Source organism: Carettochelys insculpta, chromosome 5 (assembly GCF_033958435.1).
Source record: "Carettochelys insculpta isolate YL-2023 chromosome 5, ASM3395843v1, whole genome shotgun sequence".
Classification (NCBI taxonomy): Eukaryota; Metazoa; Chordata; order Testudines; family Carettochelyidae; genus Carettochelys; species Carettochelys insculpta.
This window is the reverse complement of record NC_134141.1, coordinates 52,178,035-52,199,198: the sequence shown is the minus strand read 5'-3', so window position 1 is coordinate 52,199,198 and position 21,164 is coordinate 52,178,035. Positions and strand designations below refer to the sequence as shown.

The 21,164-nt window shown below is 41.5% G+C and overlaps 1 protein-coding gene across 1 annotated transcript in view; it reads right to left on the bottom strand.

The window, feature by feature from the left end:
- The window catches only part of MFSD14B (major facilitator superfamily domain containing 14B), a 59,952-nt gene extending 39,587 nt beyond the window's left edge, over positions 1-20,365 (bottom strand). The window contains exon 1 of the mRNA XM_074995094.1: positions 20,070-20,365. Within this exon, the coding sequence (XP_074851195.1) occupies positions 20,070-20,225 (156 nt within the window). The 5' untranslated portion in view covers positions 20,226-20,365. The remainder of the gene's footprint in view (positions 1-20,069) is intronic.
- Between the last annotated feature and the right edge of the window lie 799 nt (positions 20,366-21,164).

The following is a 21,164-nucleotide window of genomic DNA, read 5'->3' as shown; positions in this document are numbered from 1 at the left end:
ATATGGAAAAATATTTAAATTTTTACAAATTCTCATTTTTATAGAAAACCATTGGATAATAAAATAAGTAACATTTGATTTCGTTTTTTAAAATGGGAAGAACATTTATGCATCTTTTGATCACAAATCGACTTAATATTTGGAACAATGTTGGAGAGTTGGATCCTCACATCAGATGCAGCAGCGTGTACTTCCTCTGAACACAACTTGTGCCAAAAAATCCAAACTGACTCTGTTTTGGTATGATTCACATTACTACTATGAATGCATTATAAATACTAATATAGCTACAATCTAAATACCATTCAAATACCTTAATATTTTTTGATACACACAATTTCATACTTCTATTGTAGAAAGAAAAATATCGCTAGCATCAAAATTTTTTCCACAGAACACCTATTCACATCACACAAACACCCGTGTTCCGCAAAACACATTGGGAAACGCTGCTCTATGCCATCTCCAGTCTCCTTTTTTTGGAGGGCCTTTCACAGCGAATGCCTCCAGCTCCCTTATCTTCTGCTACAGGTAGGTTACCAAGCAGCAGAATTAAATGCAATTTTTCCTCTTCACTTTCACTACCGTCCATAGGTTTTTGCTCAGCACAAATGAAACTAATTATTAGTATAAACTACTTAGGCTATGTCTACACTATCCCCAAACTTCGAAACGGCCATGCAAATGGCCATTTCGAAGTTTACTAATGAAGCGCTGAAATGCACATTCAGCGCCTCATTAGCATGCAGGCAGCTGCAGCACTTTAAAATTGACGCGCCTCGCCACCACGCAGCTCGTCCCAACGGGGCTCCTTTTCGAAAGGACCCCGCCTACTTCGAAGTCCCCTTATTCCTGTGAGCCGATGGGTATGAGGGGACTTCAAAGTAGGTGGGGTCCTTTCGAAAAGGAGCCCGTCGGGAAGAGCCGCGCCAATTTCAAAGTGCTGCGGCCACCCGCATGCTAATGAGGCACTGAATATGTATTTCAGCGCTTCATTGGTAAACTTCAAAATGGCCATTTGCATGGCCGTTTCGAAGTTTGGGGCTAGTGTAGACACGGCCTTAGAAAAGTTTAGCAGCAGAGCCACTAAGACAGTATCTTCAGAATCAGAAAGACAACACTGCAGAGCATCACATGCTTAATGCACAGAAACATGACAAAAAGTTATAGTCTGCAGAAGCTGAGGCTTTGGCAGCAAGCAGAGCTACCTGTTCATTAGTAGCAAGTAATTTTTCAAGTCCTGTACACTTGCAGAGAAATGAGGAACACAGATCTTTATCAGCAGGTTTCATCCTAAACAGCAACATGGCATGATGTATGTAGATGTTGAAGTTTTCTCCCATTGTTTTCCTTTTCATATAGAGTACAAGCTTTATTATCCAGCATCCATGGGGCATGCCGGATAATAAAACATGCCAGTTATTTGCGCTGGGGCCACTGGACCCACAGCTGCCGGCCTGCCAGCCAGCTCCAACTGGGCAAGCCGTTTCACTAAGCATACCAGTTAACTGAGCACCAGATAACAAGCTTCTACCATATTTAGCTCCAGGGTATTAAATTATAACATGTGCTTTGCTACATATTAGCAAGACTACATATTCCACCTAGAGTAATTGCATTCAAGTTCTCAAGCTCTATAGATTTAAACATATGATTTGAGCTTTAGTCCTGACTCAATCAAACAGTGCATTTTTCAACTTGCAACAATTTTCCTTGTATACATAAAATAACTAACAGTCTTAATTTTTAAGACCATATGATTACAATTGAAGAAAAAACTGTGTTGAGAGAAATACAGACTCAAAAGATTAGAGACCCAGAACTTGTTGCCCTACTGGCTCTGAAAAACAGACACTTTCCTCTGTTGTCTAACTAGACCATCTGTTAAGCAGTAAGAGTACCAACCACAGAGGGAGTGTTTTAAGACTTCATAAATTCATGTTTATGAAGCACTGATGAGGAAAACACATAATATAGTTGTAAAACTGCTCCTCCTCTACACAGTGGCTTTGATGCACCAGTGGGAACTGTATGATTGTAAATGTTGTTTAATCAGGGCCTGTAACAAGGCATTTTTATTACCATGTTAGTTCATCTGAACAGAATTTTTAAAAAAATTCTGTATTAGACACTGCAGGCAAATCTACGCTGGCAAGTTACTACACAGTAAATCAATTCCCCGTGCTGTAATTCCTGAGGTGTCCAAAGTGGCAATGTACTTAATGTGCACTAACTTTATGGTTGCTGCACTCTCAGCAAAACACGTCATTGGCAAGCACAGAGCTCGCTACACAACTGTTACAGTACTGGGATGCCAGTATGGATGCCATGGTGTAGTACTGCCTTACTCCCGGCCTCGGGTACCTGTCCCCCAATGTCTGTTCTCACCTCTCTGCTCACTGGTTTGAGCTCTACTACATTGCTTGCTGGGTACCAAGCTTACACCTTTATATTCCTTTGGAAGTTCTCTTCCTGTTAGCTCAGTGACAGCACTGTGCTCTCAGCACACCCTTCCAGCTAACCATGCCTCCTCCATAAACCAGGAGGTGCCCACCAACTTGGAGCCCTGCCCAGGTGATGGACCCCAGCCTATCCCAGCTGTGCTCCAGCCTTCAACTGATGGGGCCACAACAAGGACACACTGGAGAAGGCACTCCATTCACAGCAGTCCGAGGCTGGGGAAGCAAACAGCAGAGGTGCCTGGGAAATGGCTTTGATTTCTGAAAGCACTCAAGCAAGTTGCTGGGAGTGGGAGGGTACAAAAAATAGGCTTGGGTTTAAGTGCCACTAGTACCAACACAGAGCTACTCAGATGTGGAATAGGGTGTTTACTGAATCTCTGGCTTTTTGGCAATCAGCATCACAGAAGTGTCATGGAGCTCTTGGGCAAGCCACCTCTACAAAGTTTCTTGGCTGAGATGCTGTGTTCATTGTCCCATAAGCGCAACATTCCCTTACCACTATGCTGTAAGAGAGATGGAGAGACTACTGCTGTACAAAGTATTGCCAGACAGAACCCACACTTGATTAAACTCTGACTTCCCTGCTCACTCCAACCAGCGAAAGGTCATCTAGGATCAGCCGCCTGTGGAAAACTAGTGGCCACTATTAATTATAGGACCCCCCACTCCCCCTTGATCTCCCCAAGACACACATACCCAAAGTACAGTATGGCCCTGTATCAGCAACTTACCCTGCCCTCATGGTTAACTCACCCTGGCCCCTTCCCTCCTAACAAGTGCATATATGTCAATCTGTGTGCTTGTTTTTAATAAATGAAACTGTTTTTAATTAATATTTTTAATAAATGAAATTTATGGGTTTCAATTAATCTTTATTCCTTCACATGAAAGCAAGCAAACAAGCAAGCATAACCCAGCAAAGCAATGGTCACTTGACTGAGCTAACCTTGTTATCCCCACCCTTGCTTTGGCTTATTTATACCTGGCCCTGCAGATTTCCAAGACCAGCATCTGATGAAGTGAGTCTGTGCTCACGAAAGCTCATGCTCAAAACTTTTCTGTTAGTCTATAAGGTGCTACAGGACCCTTCGTTGCTGTTTTAGAACTAAGCACATTGCACGGACCAGGAAGCTTAACTACTGAGCAATGTAGTCACTGCTCTCCCAAGGCCTGGCAACAAATATTACTGTCAGAATCAAATTACTACTTCAACTCATCCATGATCCTTATGGCCCTATTCTATGCTCACCTAATAGCCCTGGAGTCAGGCTATTCAAACAATCTCCAGCAGCTGTGCTTCAGTGGATCAGTCCAAAGTGAAGTTTTCACCCTGCTCTTCACAAATATTATTGAGGGTACAGCACACAGCTATAACCATTGGGATTTTATCAACCAGAACCAGCTTTGAGTGCAAACATCACCAGCAGGCTCTTTCCACCATTCTGCACCAGCTCAGCCTGTTACTGAACTTCTCCTTGCTTCTGTCCACACTCCCTGCGTATAGCTACATGAGCCACAGCATTAAGGGGTACACAGAGTGTTGCGGGATCACAATGTACTATTCAACTTCTCCCACAGCAACCTTCTGGTCTGGGAAGAAAGTCACTGCTTACATCTTCCTGAACAGGCCAGAATTCCAGAAAGGAGCATGATGCACACATCTTTCAGACCAGTCTATGTTGCTGTCTGTGAAACGTCTGTCATCCACAAGGTCCTGGAGCATCAGACAAAAAACCCTTTTGACAGATAAGTTCAGCATGTGCCTAAATGTTTGCAGGACAGGATCTTCCAGTGGTTATATTAAAAATTTACCCAGTAGTTATTGTTACAGACGCATTGACCAGCCAGCACCATTACACAAAGTGAAAGTTTTCAGCCCTTTCTTGCCACAACCAAAGGTATTTCTGAGAAGTGTGTCTTGTAAATTCCTTTCAGAACTCAAAGTTGCAATATTTTACAGGAACATGCCCTGAACATTTAGTTTAACAAAACTTCTAGAAAGGAGAACTTGCCCTGAAAGGAGAAGTAATTAAAAACAGTAAAACATACAGCTCTGGTATCTTTCAACTGGTTTAATCCAGTTTAAAAGTCAAAACATAGGTTTAGACAGCTGTAAGTAAGAAACGGATACGAGTTTTAAAATATAACAGTCTCAGGATTCTTGAAACTGGAAGGTAAAGGACAGGCTCCTCACCTACAAATCTTAAAGGCAAATCAGAACATTACAGTAATATAGCAGCAAATGAGGGGTACTAAAAGCATAAGTGATCTAGAATCTCGATAATCATCGGAACCACAAAAATTAATTCTCGTCTCAAATCACATTTTAAAGTGTTAGTATGATAAAAACATAATGCCCCCAGTCATGAAGAAATGTCAGAAATGCCATATATATCATATCATATATTTCTTACATAAACTTCTGGAATTTATGCACTAAAAGCATACAACAAGTTTCATAGGGCAAGATAAACATACAGCCTTAAAAAAAAAAAAAAATCAGTGGCCAAGTATATGCGCACCACAAAAAACTCCCCTCTCTCATTAATATCCAACAGTTAATATTATTAGCTTGCCAACAGTGCTGGGCAAAATTAAAAATTCTAAAAGTAATTTAAAGATGTTAAAAATACAAACAACAAAAGACAAGCTCCATTGCACTATACCAAGGACAACGAGAAGTCCTATGGCACTTATAGACTAACCAATTTTCTGGAGCATAAGCTTTTGTGGGAAAATACCCACTTCATCAGTTGGTCTTTGCCTATGAAAGCTTAGGCTGCAAAAAAATCTGTTAGTCTGTAAATTACCACAGGACTTCTCATTGTTTTTGCAGATACAGACTAACATGGCTACCCCTCCGATATTATACAAAGGCTGAGCAATAATTCTTGATGGGGAGGGGGACACTGCAAGAATTTGGAAAGTGGCAAAGGGCCACACTCTTCCTTTATATTAAAGGAGGAAATGCAGAGTCTGGGATGGAGGCTGGGTGCAGAAGGGAGCTTGAGATACAGGACAGGGTGTGGGGTCTGAAAGGAAGTTTAGGTGAACGAGGTAGCTGTAATCTGGGGCAGAGATCTGGGATGCAGGAGAGGCTGCAGAGGTTTGGGTTGTGACTCAGGGCAGGAGGTGACTGTGACGAGGACAGGGAACTGGGATGCAGGGGTTTGGGCTATGGCCTAGGACTGGATGGGGTTGTGACCGGGGGCAGGGGAGTAGGGCGCAGAGTCTTAGAGGAGTTATGGTGCCAAATAAAGATGTAATAGAGTGTCTGGTTACACAGCTAAACCAATAAACATCTGCTTATTGGTTAGTGTTACTCGCAGCGCTCCTTCCACTGTTAGGGTTAGGTTGGAGTGCTATAGCTTGTGCGTGATTTCTTTAAATAGACTCCATTTTGTATTCTATTTTCAAAATGGATTCCCTGTATGGTTTCCATTTTGAAAGATGCCCATGGATGTGAGCTTGTCTTCTTCCCCCAAGCAAGGCGGGGAAATTAAGGCACAAAAATTATGGCAGAGAATTGACCTTAATCTGCCCAGATACAAGGGCATACATAAAGGGGCGGAGGCAACCCCTCAGGGCTCAGTTTGGTTGCTTCCTCTATTGCACTCTCTAGTGTCCCCTGTCAGAACTGAAAGCTAGGGCAACAGCTGCATGCTGCTAGGCCTCGTAAGCCAGTCTGACAGAAAACTAGAGGAAGGCTGGCTGGCTGCTCGCTAGGGTAGCAGTCAGAAGACTGCTAGGCCTCGTAGGTCAGTCCATTTTAGTTTATCTTATTTTATTTCTGGTTAAAGCAACTTCCACATAAACTCTCACACATCCCAGAAGATCATTTCCTTTGCACATAGCTCACACAGGACGGCAAGTCAAATGCAGAAGAAAGACGACGGAAGACCATACCCTTGCTCGACGGTTCCTGTCTCCAGCCCGGAGCATCCCTGAAGACTAATCCCTGAACTCTTTCGCCTGGGAAATGGTACCGTGTGATTCGTCTCTTCTCTGAACTTTCCTTTGAGGGTTTAACTACACTAACATCCGAGCCGTTATTTAGTGTATGCTGTATGTTATAGGGAGTCCTATTTCAGTTACTGTAATGTATTCTATTGTTACATAGTTAAAAATAAAACCTTTTTATCTTTACTCCACTACCTCGTCATAACTACACCACTACCAATGATGGAGGCAGAGGAGTAGAGCCTTGCAGCCCAGTCCATCTTCTGACAAGTTCTGTAATTCTGTCTGTCTCAGCCTAACATCACCTCCCAGGGTAAGTAGGGAGTGGGGTGGCTCAGCCTCTATCCCAGCTTGCACCAGGACCAGGCAATTTCTCCCCGGCTGCCACTCAGCATTTAAGAGTCTGAGCCAGTCCACAGGCTTATGTCCCCACCGCAAGGACTGACCTCTTCCCCTGAACATCAGGAAAGGAGGGGAAGGGGGAGATGAAAGAAGAGCCTGATTCCCACAGCAGGAGCAGAAAACTGAGCCAGCCTGTGTGTTGGCTCAGACTTTTAAATGCAGAACAGTGAGGTGGGAGGGTTGGGGAGGGACAGTTGAACGAGTAACTGACAAACTGTGGCAGTTAGTCAGTTAGCAGATTACTCACTCTAACATCCCTAGTGCCAGAGGTGGGAACTGACCAAGCTACTTACCCGGCTGGCTCCCAGCCAGCAGCCCTGTGGCAGGCTCTATCTGCTGCAGGCAGACCACTCCAAACTGCTGCCTGTTCCCTATAGCTCTCTGCTTCAGATGCCAAGGGGAGAGGGGCAGGCTTCATGGGCCGTTCCTGCCTCCCAGCAAAATCTCTGAGCTCCTCTTGGCTGTAAACCATAAACTGGCCAATGGGAGTGGAGATATTTTGCAAGGGGATGGGAGTAATGCACAAAGCTCTCCCCTTTCTCCTAGCATATGGACCAAAGAGCTAGAGGGAGAAGGAAGCCACTTACAGCAGCGTCTGACTGTTCTGTGCCTGAGGAAACCCAAGAAAGATCTGGCTACCCTCTCTTACTTTCTAAGTTCCATTCTGCCTCTTGTCCCAAAAGTTAGATTTGTCTGTGAATGACAGGACAATAAATTCACAAAATACTCATTTTAATGTGTTGCCTGTGATTTGAATACAACATTCTTGGAATGCAATCAAAAACATTTTTCAACCAGAACATAACTGCTCAATATGAACACATCTGTTCTCTAGGCTCCAAATGAACACTTGTAAAGGATAAATCTAGCTAGTTGAGACTGCCACAAAACAAGAGGAAGAGCATAACAAGAAGGGGTGGGAGAAGAAAAAGAAAAAGTTTGTTTCATTATTGGTCCAAATACCATACTTTTACGATTTTCAAGTGTTACATTTTTATTATTTCCTTGAACAAGTATTATAGCAGGGTAAGTTTGAGAACCTATTTCATGTTCTTTAACTCCTCTCACCAAAGTTACACACTGGTGTCGGGCTCCTCTTTTGGGACTATTTGTTCCACAGACAGTTTCACAGCAATCGTTTACCTATTAATATGTTTCCAATTTCTTTTCATGTATAAAGCTTTATCTTTGCAATATAATTCAAACTTCAACATCAATATTCTTAACCATCTTATTTACCTTAATTGAACTGTCTAGTTAATGTACTTTCCGTAAAATGCAACTGCCTCTCACGCGTTCCCCAAGCCAAAAGCCCCAACTGTCCCTTTCTGACGTTATTTCATTTGCATTATGTTAGCACCAAAGAGTTCTATCAGGATCAGGAACCCAGAGTGTTAAATTCCGCACCCATTCAGTGCACCTTCTCCTGCATGGCATCATTTGATTGGATGCGTTTAGTTCAACAAGATGCATTTTATCGTAAATCACATTAGTTGCAAAATGTGTGCATCTACTAAATGAAGAAAAACATTAATTGAATTTACGCTATGATTTTTTTTAAATTGACATTTGCAGGAACTTTACTTTTTTTCCTCCCCATTCTGAGAATTCTTTCCCAGACAATAAGATGTACTAAAACGACATTTGGTACCAGCAAAGATTTGTTATATATTTCCACTGATGTGAATGTTGTATCAATGCACTGTTCATAACAACAGTCAAAAAAACATATTGTCTATATTAAGTGAACGGATAAGTTAAGGCAATAAAGTGAGGAACTGACAGTTAAGGAATTTATAAGATGTTGCATTTTGCCTTCATAATCTCGCACCACTCCTGTACCCATACTACAACAATCAGCTGAGTAACACACAACACTGTTTCAAATGCTAATCACCTATCCTATATTTTTAGTTTCAAGATACTTCCTTTCTTTAAGCAAATAAAAATGCCACAGTGTGCTCGTCTAACTAAATCTTCCCATTTTAAAATATTTTGATTTTATGTAGTAAATTAAGCTTTTACAACACTTCCATGTACCCATTTCAGGTCAGAATCAACATTGTAGAAACTATTATATTCCATCTAATTACCTGTGCCGTTGCTTTAAACAAAAATGAGACCAGAAGTAATACAACACTAACCAAATTCCATAAGTCAAAATCTCCCACACCAACTGACATGTTATGCTATTTTACACCTATACAAGTTTACACTGAACAAAGTATAAAATACTACATAAATGACAAATTATTTTGCCAGTGACTCTAAACACAATTAGGGAATTCTTGCTCAGCATACATACTTCCTCAGCAGCATGCCTTGAGCACTGTGTGTAGGTGGTAACTGAAATCTGAATTCTCAGACATCAAATACCCCATTTGTTTCCATGAACAATAGTGATGTACTGAACAGTCGTTATTACAAAATTAAATGGCATAGAGATAAATTCATACCCACTGGACAAAAAGCCATTTGAAAGTAACTTTAGTAGTGGGAAGTATCGGAGGGGTAGCCGTGTTAGTCTGGATCTGTAACAGCAATGAAGGGTCCTGTGGCACCTTACAGACTAACAGAAAAGTTTTGAGCATGAGCTTTCGTGAGCACAGACTCACTTCATCAGATGCTGGTCTTGGAAAAACCAAGTAGTAGTGGGGTACTAGGTACAACACAAGAAACTTGGCCAGAATTGCAAAGCAAAACAAAGACGGCCCCCACTGTGCTGCTTTAGGACCTTGCTCTATTCACAGGGTGATCAGCTAGCATAAACAAACTCCAGCTTGTCCAACATATGATACTTTGAGATAGAGCCTGCCACAGAACACACGACACCTGTTGGTCATATTCTCCGACTACTTTGACGACCATTTCAAGGTGCTGATACTAGTTATCAATGATTTGGTGACAGACTACCTCAGAGGCCCCCCATTAAGAGAGCTACACTGAGTGGGGCCAAACAAAAAAAGGTCCAAGGTAAAAACTTGCATGAACTAAAGGAACAGCATTTGTGATGTTAGTTCCTAGACCACTGGTAGGCAACTCACGGCCTATTAGGGTAACTGTATTGTGGACCACAAGACATTTTGCTGGTCTTGACCATCCACAGGCTGCAGCTCCAAGAAGCCCTAGTTCTGTTCCCAGCCACACTGTATCTCGTGACTGCTACATTAAAGAATCATGGACTACCAAAACAACTTCTCCTCAAGTGGTGAGCTAATCTCTTCTTACCCTTTCCTCTGGTTAAAGAAACAATCTAGATTGTCGCAACATACCACTGATTTCCAGAGGAGATCTCGATTCTAACAGTTGTTATACCAACCTCATTTCCATAGCATTTAAGCTCTTTTCACAAACTTCTGCTACCTGTGGCTTGTTCTCTCATCTTCCAGAGGGGAGAAGCAAGTGTAATGGGATAGCATTTCGATGGAAGCTTTTGGAGCTTTTAATTTTTTTAAATTATGCACTTACTCCTATGTCTCTCAAAGATTTGCAAGCTTAAACAACAGCGTCTTGCACTTAGAGCACATGATGGAGAGATGTGTGACCATTGTTTTCCACTGGACGTTGGTTCCGGTTTCAGACCAAACCTTCAGAAACTACTGCCTTCAGCAGACTAACTTTACCTTTTAAGTACTATTGTGCCAAGATATGGAGTTGTCAAATCATTATCATCCCTGAGTTTCAAGCAACTCAGACTTCACAAGTATGCCACAACACCACATCCTACATTAAGTAACAATATTATTTTCAGTCTTCATGTTTCTTCCCACCCCCTATGCCCCAACATGAATACTTTGTTTCTGTTGCACAGAAAACTTTTGCCTTAGTTGCTTTTGGTTCACTTCAGCTAGTAATTGTACAGAAGGTATATTTCGTTTAGACCAACTCATTTAAAGCTAAGAAACCCATCAGGTGTTAGAAAAAAAAAATCCACAAAGAACAACTCTAGATGGAAGACTATGACATACACACACACAATTTAAAGCATGAATGACATTGGAATATACGATCCTACTACTTTTGAAAATGCAGCCTATGGTGACCAAAAAAAATAAAGTCTCACTAACTACCTTCTACACTCTAATACGTCAGGTTTAAACATAAACCACATCACAGAATCACAGGGCTGGAAGGGACCTCAGGAGGTCATCTAGTCCAGCCCCCTGCCTCAAGCAGGATCACATGGTGTAATAAAAACATTAAAACATTGGTTTTGAGCATTTTGACAGGATTTCAATTTCTAGCCACGTACTCCTTGACATAAATCATGACAAAAAGTTATCTACTAAGAAATGCAACACACACAATTTCCTCAATATAAAAAATTCCAAGGGAAAATAAGTATATGTTCAGTTATATAATTGCTGAACTAAATGCAGAGAAAAATAGCATACCCTTCTGTCAAGGTTGATCCCCACACTCTGACACGCCAAGTACAGAAGGTGGGGCCCACAAGAGACCTTAAAAATACCTTGCCTCTCTGTAGGCCTCCGCTTAAAAAGCTTCCCAAGGTCACAGATTCCCTGACCCTGGGATGTAGCTGCCACCACCCAAGTGAGAAAGAAAGAAAGAAAAAAAAAAAAAAAAACTTCCATGAATGAGTGCAGGGAAGGAGTTAATCTCTTTCAGATGTAACTTGAGGCCAGGTGAGCCAATGGGAGTGGAGTGACTTTTCTGAACTAAGAACTGCAGTTTCAGGGGCTTTTTTCTGCAAAGAAGGCAGAGAGAAGATGGAGCAAGAAGGATGTCTCCCAGGCAATTGAAATGAATCCCATAAATATTCTGACCACCTCAGAATCAGCTACAGAGGTGTAAGCAGAAGGTAAATGTATATTTAAATGCAATCAGGTTACGAATATCAGAGGTAGCCATGTTAGTCTGTATCTTCAAGACAACAAGAAGTCCTGTGGCATTTTATAGACGAGCAGATATTTTGAAGCATAGGCTTTCGTGGGCAAAGACCCACTTCATCAGATAAACGCGTGGTGGGGGAGTTTCCAGAAGTGTATTTAAAGAGTGGACTCCCAGTAAAAGGGAGGGCCAGAGCTGACAAGGCCTATTCAGCAAGGTGGAAATGGCCCATTATCAGAAGTATGTATCCAAAGAGGATCAAATCCCCCCGTCTGATCTGACTTGTTTTTTCTTCCTTTCGATACATTCCACTGATAATGGGCCAAAATATCTATTAGTCTATAAGGTGCCACAGGACTTCTTGTTCTAACCAGGTTAGGGTTATTTTGAATTTGGCTGAACTGGTTGGTTTGGGGTTTTTTTGTTGTTGTTGCTGCTGCTTTGATTAATGACTTGAGCTTTCCCTCTGTAACTTTTAAGCTGCATGCCAGGGAAATATTCCCTATGCTATAACCGGTACAATTTATTTTCTCCCTTTTTGTGAATAAATTCCTGTTTTAAGCAACTGATCTGATACCTGTGTCCTTAGTACGGGCTGTCTGTACGTGCCTTAACAAGTTTCAGCTTTATTTGTTCTCAAGTCCTCTGTAAAGGGGAGAACAGAGCTAGAGTTTTTCCCCTCCGTAAAGGGCATTCCCCAGTATGCTTGCCTGCGTTACACAGGTGTCCACGAACTGGTATTGTGGCAGCATATCTTCCCGGTTCTAGGGGATCTGTGGGCTTGGAAGTTTTGAAGTAAAGCCTGTGTATAGGCAAGGTGTTTTAAGTTTTTCCAGGCTCCCACTTTCTGCATTCGGAGTGCCAGAGTGGGGACAAAACCCTGACAAAGGCACACTTTGGATGTCTACCAGTGGGGTAATCCCAAACTCTTAAGCCTCCCTTAGAAGAAACTTTGAAACAAAGAGTAAGAAATTGAGCAGCAATCTGATAGCTGACCTTTCAGTCTTAGACACAGATTCAGGACACAAGAACCAAACCATTGCCTTTAAGAAAAAAGATGATTTATTAACAAAACAAAAGATTAAAGTATATCAAGAAAGTGATGAAACCTACTTGGTTGCTCAGTGTCACAGAGCTACTTTAAAAATTAAAAAGGTAGAGCACATGGCATTACTTCCCTGGGATTTAGTTTAGGAGTTACAGTGTGGGGGGCAGGGAGAATTCATCAGCCAGCCTGAGAATTCCTGCACCAAACCCAAAGTTAAAAAATAACCTGATCACGTATGACTGAACATTTCCTTTCTACTTACTTATCTGTATGCCCAGGTTGTGTTGCAGCCTCAGTGTTACTGGATTCATTAAGCCTGCTCAGGATTAAACATCTTTGCTCTCTCCTAGGGCCACATAAAAGAAACACTTCCTCACATATAACTGCTTCAATTCATATGATACCCCTTCTTCCCACTGGTTCACCTGACTGCTTGCCAAAAGGGAACCCACTCTCCCTCTGAGTTTAACCGTCCACAGACATTCAAGACACCTTCTGGTTAGCAACTATTAGTATCAAATTTAGTTTAAAAAGCTACATTTGGTTGCAAATCAACACATTTTAATGGTTATACCAACCAATGAGAATGCATCTGCTCCTCCTCTCTTCAGGGCAGCAACCAAACAGAGAGGTGCAAAACAAGATTAAATTGTTTTAAATCAAGGTTTGCTATTTTTGCTTTAAATCCTTACAACAGGTGACTTACATGAATCCACTCTGACTGCCTTGAAAACAAGGAGTGAGATACTGAATTTGATTTGGTATTCTCTAGCAAGCCAATGTAAAGACAGGAGGACAGGTTTAACAGGCTCACACCAGCTTGTGTTGCAAAGAGACATTGCAACTTGCTGTACTAGCTGTCATTTCCTAAGGCGTCATTGCCTTAGGCCCACATGTATCACCCTGTTGTAGTTCAAAGCTTCAAACTGCAAGACACTTGTACCTACCTCTTCTCTAAATCCTATACAGGTTTTCCTATAAGCTTCTTAAAGTGTGGTTATAGTTTTATAATAATCTCACCAACACACCATACAGATGTACATTGTTTTCCTACTCCTACTAGATAAACATGTAAGGATAAAAGTCAAGCATCTTTGCAATATATGCACTGACCTAACATGGTTCAACTGAGTCAGGGCTAATGGACAGAGGGAAAGTCTTCAATTTAGCCTGATCTCAAACTGCAAACATTTTTTTAAAATGCTTTATTTCTTTAGCACTGCTCCATTTTGTACTACACTGAAGGTAAATACCATCATGAAAAACTAACAACTTTAATAAAGTCTCAGCTTTTTTCAAGCCAAGAATAAAGAACATCTAGAAGACCTAGAACAAAGACTATTATTATGGCTATGTTTTGACACTGGTGCTCAAAAACATCTCACCTGCAAAACTAAATCCTGTACTCTGCTCTTCTATCTCAAATAAACTAATTCAGTTTCTTATACAGAAGCTGTTGAATTTCACTATTGGAAAACAAATGTTCAAATTACTACTAATTCAGAAAGTTACACAAGCATATTCCTTCCTCTACATTTAAAATTTTAAAAGGAAAAACATGTTACACAATAGACTAGTTAGCATTTAATAATAAATTATTTTGCTATCAGTGTTACATCATGGCTATGTCTACACTAGCACCCCCATTGAAAGGGCATACTAATGAGATGCTGCAATGAATATGCAGCGCCTCATTAGCATTACAGAAGCTGCGGCACTTTGAAAGTGCCGCTTTCAATCACGTGTGACTCGTCTACACGAGGTCCTTTTCCAAAGAACCCCACAGACTTTGAAATCCCCTTATTCCTATAACCAAATACGAAGAAAGGGATTTCAAAGTCTGCGGGGTCCTTTCAAAAAAGGACCCCGTGTAGACGAGCCACGCACGATCAAAAGCAGCACTTTCGAAGTGCCGCGGCTGCCGTTATGCTAATGAGGCACTGCATATTTCACTGCAGTGTCTCATTAGCATACTGCAAAGTGTCTCATTAGCCTGCCCCCTTTGGAAGGGGGGCATTAGGATAGGCACAGCTCATTAGTAGTAAAATAATTATATGAACCTCCTCAATAGTTCTAAAAATAAAATTAATTTACCCTGGTACTTGGTTGTAACTCTATACCATCAGAACATATTGTATTGCCTGAAGAAGCTTCTTTAGAAACCAACCCAATGTCCAGGTGGAGAATTTATTTTTAGAAGACACTAAGCCAAAATTATGACGCTTTTATTACCAGTGTAAATGCATTTACACCGTAAGAATTCATTTAGTTAAATGGGAACAGAATTGTAATATTAGTTTCAAGGGAAATATCCCTTTTCTAAAGGGGTCACATTCACTGAAAATGTCCTTATATTTCTACAATGTACGAGAACAATGAAAATAAACATCAACAAAACTTGACCAGGGAAATTAATTCCTGACACCAAAATAAAAGCCTACTATCCCAAGCAGAAAACATGCATGACTACACAGGTTTACTTCTAAGTACTCTTCCACTCTGCCAAAACAAATCAGTTTAAAATCTATTATAATTCCTCTGTCTTGCCAAATATGGCACCTATTATAGATGCCAAAGGGGAAAAAAAATCAAGAACAACTAGATGTGGGGTGAGTGACCTTTTTACGTAAGACTCCAATTTTCGTCCCTCCAATTAGCAGCCCTCCTCCCCCACAATCTGTCTAACGTAATCCAAACTGACAGAAATTTTGATTATGTTCATATAAAAAACCTTTTGGCACATGTAAGAAAATAAGTATGTAGAGCAAAAATTTTATCAATTGGAAGACAAATGTAAAAACATATACATAAAAACATTAACATATTTCAACATGTTTAATGAGCTGAATGAGCCTGAGACCCAGCAGCTAATCATGCTGCACTTCCCTCATGAAATTTCATGCACCCCAGAAAAGTGAGGTGCAAGCCCTTTCACACCCCTGACGTAAATGACTAAAAATTAATGTCATGATACTTCTTGTTTTAACTACCAAAGGGCAAACATCAGACTTAATATCACAAAGGTTTGCAAATGCACACCCATGAAGACAAGTTGGTCCTTATTTTAGTTTGAATAACCCCATTCAATAATTCATCATACAGAAGTCTAGCAATGTGACCATCACATGGATTTCAACTGAGATTACATAAACAGATTAAAAAAAAAAAGATACAGAATGCTTCAAAAGTAGAGATTAATTATAACCAATGTTCATAACTGAACACAATAGTTTTGGTTGCTCTTTAAAAAGTTTGCAACTGAATAGTGACTTAATATGGCTTTGAAATGTTACTATGCAGAAGAAAATACTGCTTTTAAGCATCTTAGTGTAAATTATACAAACAAAAGCAGTTTCCTTACCTTCTCAGATGTTTTTTAAAAATAAAGAACAAGATTTTTTTTAGTAGTTAAGGTTTAAATGAAGTACTGTACTTGTTTGATTTTGTGTCTGCTGCTAAGTGAGCTTTTCAATTACTAAATGAGCTATGTGATTGACTGGTCAGTTTGGTGTTCTTGACTTTTGAGTTCTATTGTATATAATGACCCATCCAATACTCAGACTGTGGTCAGATCTTCAACTAACCTACATGTAATTTAAACAAAACTACTCCACTTTAAAAGAACTAAAGATGTGGTCCCATATCTTAATTCCTTTGTGTAGCCTTTTATAAAGGCTTTGAAGAGAAGAAAAAGTCTTCCTGAAAATACATGTTGTATCACACTAAAAAAATGCATTCCCCCTTAACCAAACAGATTATTGTATAAACTAAAGATCTGGATATAGCCATGTAAACTGGAAATCTTAATACAAGTTAAACCTCTCTAGTCGAGCATCCCTGGGACCTGACTGGTGCCAAAACAGAGAATTTGCTTAACCACAGGAAGTCAATACTGTCTAGCAGCATTACCAACACTTCCACTGCTTACTGGGGTCTTCAAAGTGACTTGGGGTAAATTAGAAATAAACAACAGCACAGAACACAGAGAGCCAGGACTGGTGCTGTGAACAAACTTCATGGGACTGCAGGAAACTTCGCCAGACCATAATAAGTCAACATTTGGCTAACTAAAGTCACGCTGGACCAAAGTGTGCTGGAGCAGAGACATTCAACCAGTATTCAAGAATATTTAATTCTTTCTATTTTGAGAGCTATTTGCCTCAGTATCATGAAACAAGCTCTGCAAGTTGTCTTCCTTTTTCAGCTGTAAATTTGTCTCCATGTAAATTTGTCAGCCTTCTTAGACTAACCTACGTGACAAAAATAGGTTCGCTTAACTACACTGGTCAGAGCCATGCAAAATTTTATGACCTGAATAACTGTAGTTAAAACTGAGTTAAGCAAGAGGTCAGACACTTCTGGATCTGTAGAGGAACTCTTCTATAACATCTGAGAGGTGACAGCAACAGAAGAATATCCATCACTAGAAAGTGTTTACACTACAGAAATGACACTATAGCATTTCTAAACTAGACAGATGGCATCAGTCTCCAGGGTGGATAAAAAAGTAGGACTTAATTAACAGATTTTTTAAATAAATTAAATACTAAATTTTTTGTTTAAAAATAATTACAATTAAATCTCATTATAAAACTTACTACAAATAGGGTGTGCCTTCACTAGAAACTACCTTTGAAGTTAGGCACTATATCAAAATAGCCAGAGGAGTCTACACACATTTTTCCCTTACTTCAAAGTAGGGAGCCCAACTTCAAAGTCCTTACCCTATGTTGAGTACTGCCTTTCTTCCATTCCCGGGAATGGAGTGTGTGTAGACACTCTTCTTCGAAGTTATTTTTGTAGTGTAGACATAGCCACACAGTATAATAAAGATGAAGTAATGGCTCATCTGTGGATCCGAACTACTGTCTCTTGCTTCTTGAAAGTTCTGGGCTTCCAATTACTGTTTCGCCACAGACTAAAAAGGAGCATGTAAAACGAAAGACCAGCTCGATAGGATTATTTTTGTTTTGTGCTTAGGTGGTGATGGAACTTGGTCAAGCACGGCAGAGGACTTAGTTGAGACACTGTCTTAAGACACACAATACATAGGAAAGGATGGAAACAGCAAGAATGGAACAGTGGAGGGGACTATAAAGAAAAAGGGAAGAAATTATTCAGCAAACTCACTTTCTATATTCCCACACACATTTGCCACAGAAAAACTGTCATGGCTTCTGGGTAAGAAAGACCACATCTGGGAATATTCTGAAGAAATCTGTCCCCTATGTATAAAAGGAAAATGTGTCTAGTGTTAATAGTTCAAGTTGATTCAGGACCTAGCTGCAAGAATGAAATATGAGAACTGCTTATTGGGAGACAATGGTGAGAGGATGAAGATGTGGATAAGGCTGAAGAACTACATGGTCCACTGGTTAATAACGTAAATAATTCACTATGCAATGCATCATTTTTCAAAACTCTTTTCATTTCTTTTTGTATAGGTGTGATTCGACAAGTAAATTCTCAAGATGTCTCCAGTGTTGGATGTTGGAAGAAAAATTTTGCTTAGCTAATCAGTATGAGCTGTTAATTTCTAAACCTAGTTAACTATTTAATCACTCAACTACAATACAGAAAGCTGCAGTAAGAGAAATCTAGAGTTGCCAGTGGTCACTGTCATTTTCTTATTTCATATTACATGGTTCAGGATCCTTATGTTGAAGCATCATGGCTACAGACTAACGGTGATGCCATATCTACTCTCTATTTTACTTTAGCATAAGTCAGCTTTTCCAAAGGAACCCCATTTGATATTTGTTTTCTGGAAAACAAAAAAAAAACAAGACAAAAAACCCCACATCACTGAGCTCACTGGGGCTTGCTTCAAAATTATCTGAACTCTAAGCACAGTCAGAATTAGATGTTTTAGTAACTTTGATTTATATTCCGCACCCCCCTCCCCAATCTACCCTGTCAGTTTCACAAAGAAACACAGAAGGAAAAAGAGTTAAACAAAAATGGAGATTCAGAAGGAAATCTATTACCTGACTAGACTGGATTTCAAGTTGACAGCATTCCATAAAGCAGGTAATAGCTCCACCACTTAAGTTTAGTGGACAGAACTTAGCACATAGTCACACATATAAGTCTGTCCTGGTATGGCTATGGTCTGAAGAAGTGGGTCTGTCTCACAAAAGCTCACCTAATAAACTATTTTGCTAGTCTTTAAAGTGCTACTTGACTGCTTTTTCTTTTGATAACAGAAATTGGAAGACGGACTTTTGAGGGCAGACTATACATAACCAAATACCACTTTATTGCTTATTTATCTTTTACCAGGGTCTCATGCTAAACTGCCACTTCCTTCACCTGAAACATAGTAATGAAAACTCAAACCGACTTTGTGTGAGTCCAGGTTAGGGGAGAGCAGCAAACCAACTGCAAAAGCATTGAATACAACTTCTCAGCCACTATAACAGATTGGGTCTGAAACCAAATTCATTCAGCACAAACTGTTTACAACATTATGGTCCCCTCCATAAGAACTGTAAAACCCATTTCCTTTTACTACCAAGTTAAGCAGAGATCTTTATTCCAACTAATTGAACATTTTGACCTGATTCTAGTATATAACTCACAAGGAAGTGAAACTATTATAAATAATGCTGTTCGAAATTCATCCCATGTAAAGAGTATTTTTTTAAAAAAAGTGCATCATACAAACAGATTTTTTTCCCCAAGCACATGGGGTTGGGGAATTACTGAATTACACATCTGGAGAACCAATGACCAATGCTAGCATCAATGAGATCAGAAAAACAAAACAGAAATTAAATTCACATCATATCCTGTAAGCACCTTTTCATCCCACACAAAGTCAACCTTTAAAAGTTACAAAGAAAACAGTTACCCAGATTGAAATGTGCTGTTTTTGTGAAGGTAACACAAGGCTGATACCCCACTGCCTTTCTGTAGGAACCAGATCTTTAGTCCCCCCAAGGCTGCAGACAACACAAACTTTACCAACAATAAGACATGAATCACTAAGTTTTACCCAATAACTTTGCTAGTCTTCGAGGTGCCACATGACTGGTTGTTATCCATGAACAAAGTAAGGATGAAACCTCTACACCACATGGCTGTGGGACCATAGGAGGGGAAATTAATGCTCCCCCTACATATACACACACACAAGTCAGGGCAGTCCGGTGTCCCAGACAAAGCAGAAGGGGACAAGTCACCAGACCTCACCCTCCTCTGAGAACTGACCCGACTGCAGGCCGCTCGGGCTGCTCTGCCCTGCGCTGCGCCCCGCTCCGCTCCCCGGGGTCGCAGCCGCCTGTCCTCACCGCACAGCACAGCCCCACCACGAACAGCCCCCCAGAGCCCCCGTCCTCCCTCACCACGCTGCCACCTCCCACTTTCAGGCCGATCCTCTTCACGACCATGACGCAGCTGCCCCGCTTCTCGCCGCCTTCTCTCGCTACGGCCGCTGCCGCAGCCGTTACCGCTGCCCCCTCCGCGGCCGGGGCTGGCGGCGGCTCCGGCTCCGGGCTCATTTCGCTCCCATCCTCCCGGTGCAGCCGGGACTGCAGAGCGGTGGGGCGAGATAGGGGTGCGCTCGCGCCGGCACCTTCATCCGCAGCCACCGCGCTCCAGAGAAGCTGCGGAAGGGGCGGAGCAGCGCTCCCCCGCCACAGCGACCGCCACCACCACGTGACTACCGCCGCTTCTCTAGTGCCGAACCCTACCGGAAACTACGTCACAGAGGTCCACCGCTTGCCGGGAAGGGTCCTTGTGCGTAGCCTACCACTGACATCGGTGGGACAGGCATCTGGTCACGTGATGCCTGCGCGGTTGCCTCGCCCCTCCCAAGTGCTGTAGAGTTAACGTGTAACCCTCTCGTTGCCACAGGGCAGGGCTCCCAGCGCGTTTGAACTAAACAGCCTGCTTGCCGCGGTACCTGGGGGCGGGGGAGAGGAGTGTGCCTGGCCCAGCCAGAGCATGTCCCGCCCTTGGGCAAGGTGTCCCAGTTGATAATGCTGTCTGGGCATTGTAGCTATTCTCAGAAGGCAGCCGGGTTAGTCCGTAGGTTCCCGAATAAGCAGCAGGTCTGTAGCACCTTGCAGGTTAACGGGTGGCTTCCGTGCTGAGCTGTTGTGGGTGAGGCTGAAGAATAGGTCTGATCCATGACAGCTCATTTAGTCTTTAAGATGCTACAGAACTGCTTGACATTGTGAGTTTCCATTACAGGTCTTCTGAGGAAACACTGTCAGAGTCTTTCTTCACTGTGGCTAATGGCTTTGCTTCCTGTGTTTCAGCTCTCTCTCTTCCGCTAACATCACAGAACACTAGGGCTGGAAGGGACCTCGGGAGGTCATCCAGTCCAACTCCCTGCTCAAAGCAGGATCAACCTCAATTAAATCATCCGAGACAGGGCTTTGTCAAACCTGGCCTTAAAAACTTGTAAGGATGGAGGTTGCACCACCTCCCACACG